The sequence below is a fragment of the Oxyura jamaicensis genome, chromosome 2 (assembly GCF_011077185.1).
Source record: "Oxyura jamaicensis isolate SHBP4307 breed ruddy duck chromosome 2, BPBGC_Ojam_1.0, whole genome shotgun sequence".
Lineage (NCBI taxonomy): Eukaryota > Metazoa > Chordata > Aves > Anseriformes > Anatidae > Oxyura > Oxyura jamaicensis.
Genome location: NC_048894.1, coordinates 79868203 through 79868750, shown reverse-complemented (window position 1 = coordinate 79868750; position 548 = coordinate 79868203). Strand labels below are relative to the sequence as shown.

The following is a 548-nucleotide window of genomic DNA, read 5'->3' as shown; positions in this document are numbered from 1 at the left end:
AAAGAAAGAAAGAAAGAAAGAAAGAAAGAAAGAAAGAAAGAAAGAAAAGAAAAAAATCTGCTACCATACCTGTCTCTGGTACCTGATGGAGATCACTGCATATACCAACATCCCCTTCTGCAGGGCTACAGCAGCACTGCACTCGGTTTTACCAGACTGAGTCCCAGGCCCCTGCTAGCACCTGGGCAGCTGGTGTGCTTCCCTCATGGTGTAAGGGGACAGCACAAGCTCTGATGGCAGCCAGGTGCCCCTGCACTGATATCTCCTGTGCTTCCCCTGCCAGGGCCATACCTGCTCCAGGCCAGAAACCTCATCAGGCAACAGCACCAACATGCTCAGCTCTCCGCTGGCATACGGAAGCTCCAGGATCTTCATTTTCTCCGCAGCCACCGTGGCCACCTTAAACGTGCTGTTCTGAATCATCATTTGCACAGGCTTGCTGTCTTGCTGCAGAACAGAAGCATGAGATGATGTGAGCAGGGAGCAATTTTCTCTTTAATTGAGTGTATGTGCAAGCCTTCAAAGGAAGCAGGCTCGGTCCTCAGGCC

At 51.1% G+C, this 548-nt stretch overlaps 1 protein-coding gene across 1 annotated transcript in view; it reads right to left on the bottom strand.

The window, feature by feature from the left end:
- LOC118161211 (ovalbumin-related protein Y-like) overlaps positions 1 to 548 on the bottom strand; it is a 5862-nt gene that overhangs the window by 1560 nt on the left and 3754 nt on the right. Inside the window, exon 3 of the mRNA XM_035316317.1 lies at positions 292 to 447. Coding sequence (XP_035172208.1) covers positions 292 to 447 — 156 coding nt within the window. The remainder of the gene's footprint in view (positions 1 to 291; positions 448 to 548) is intronic.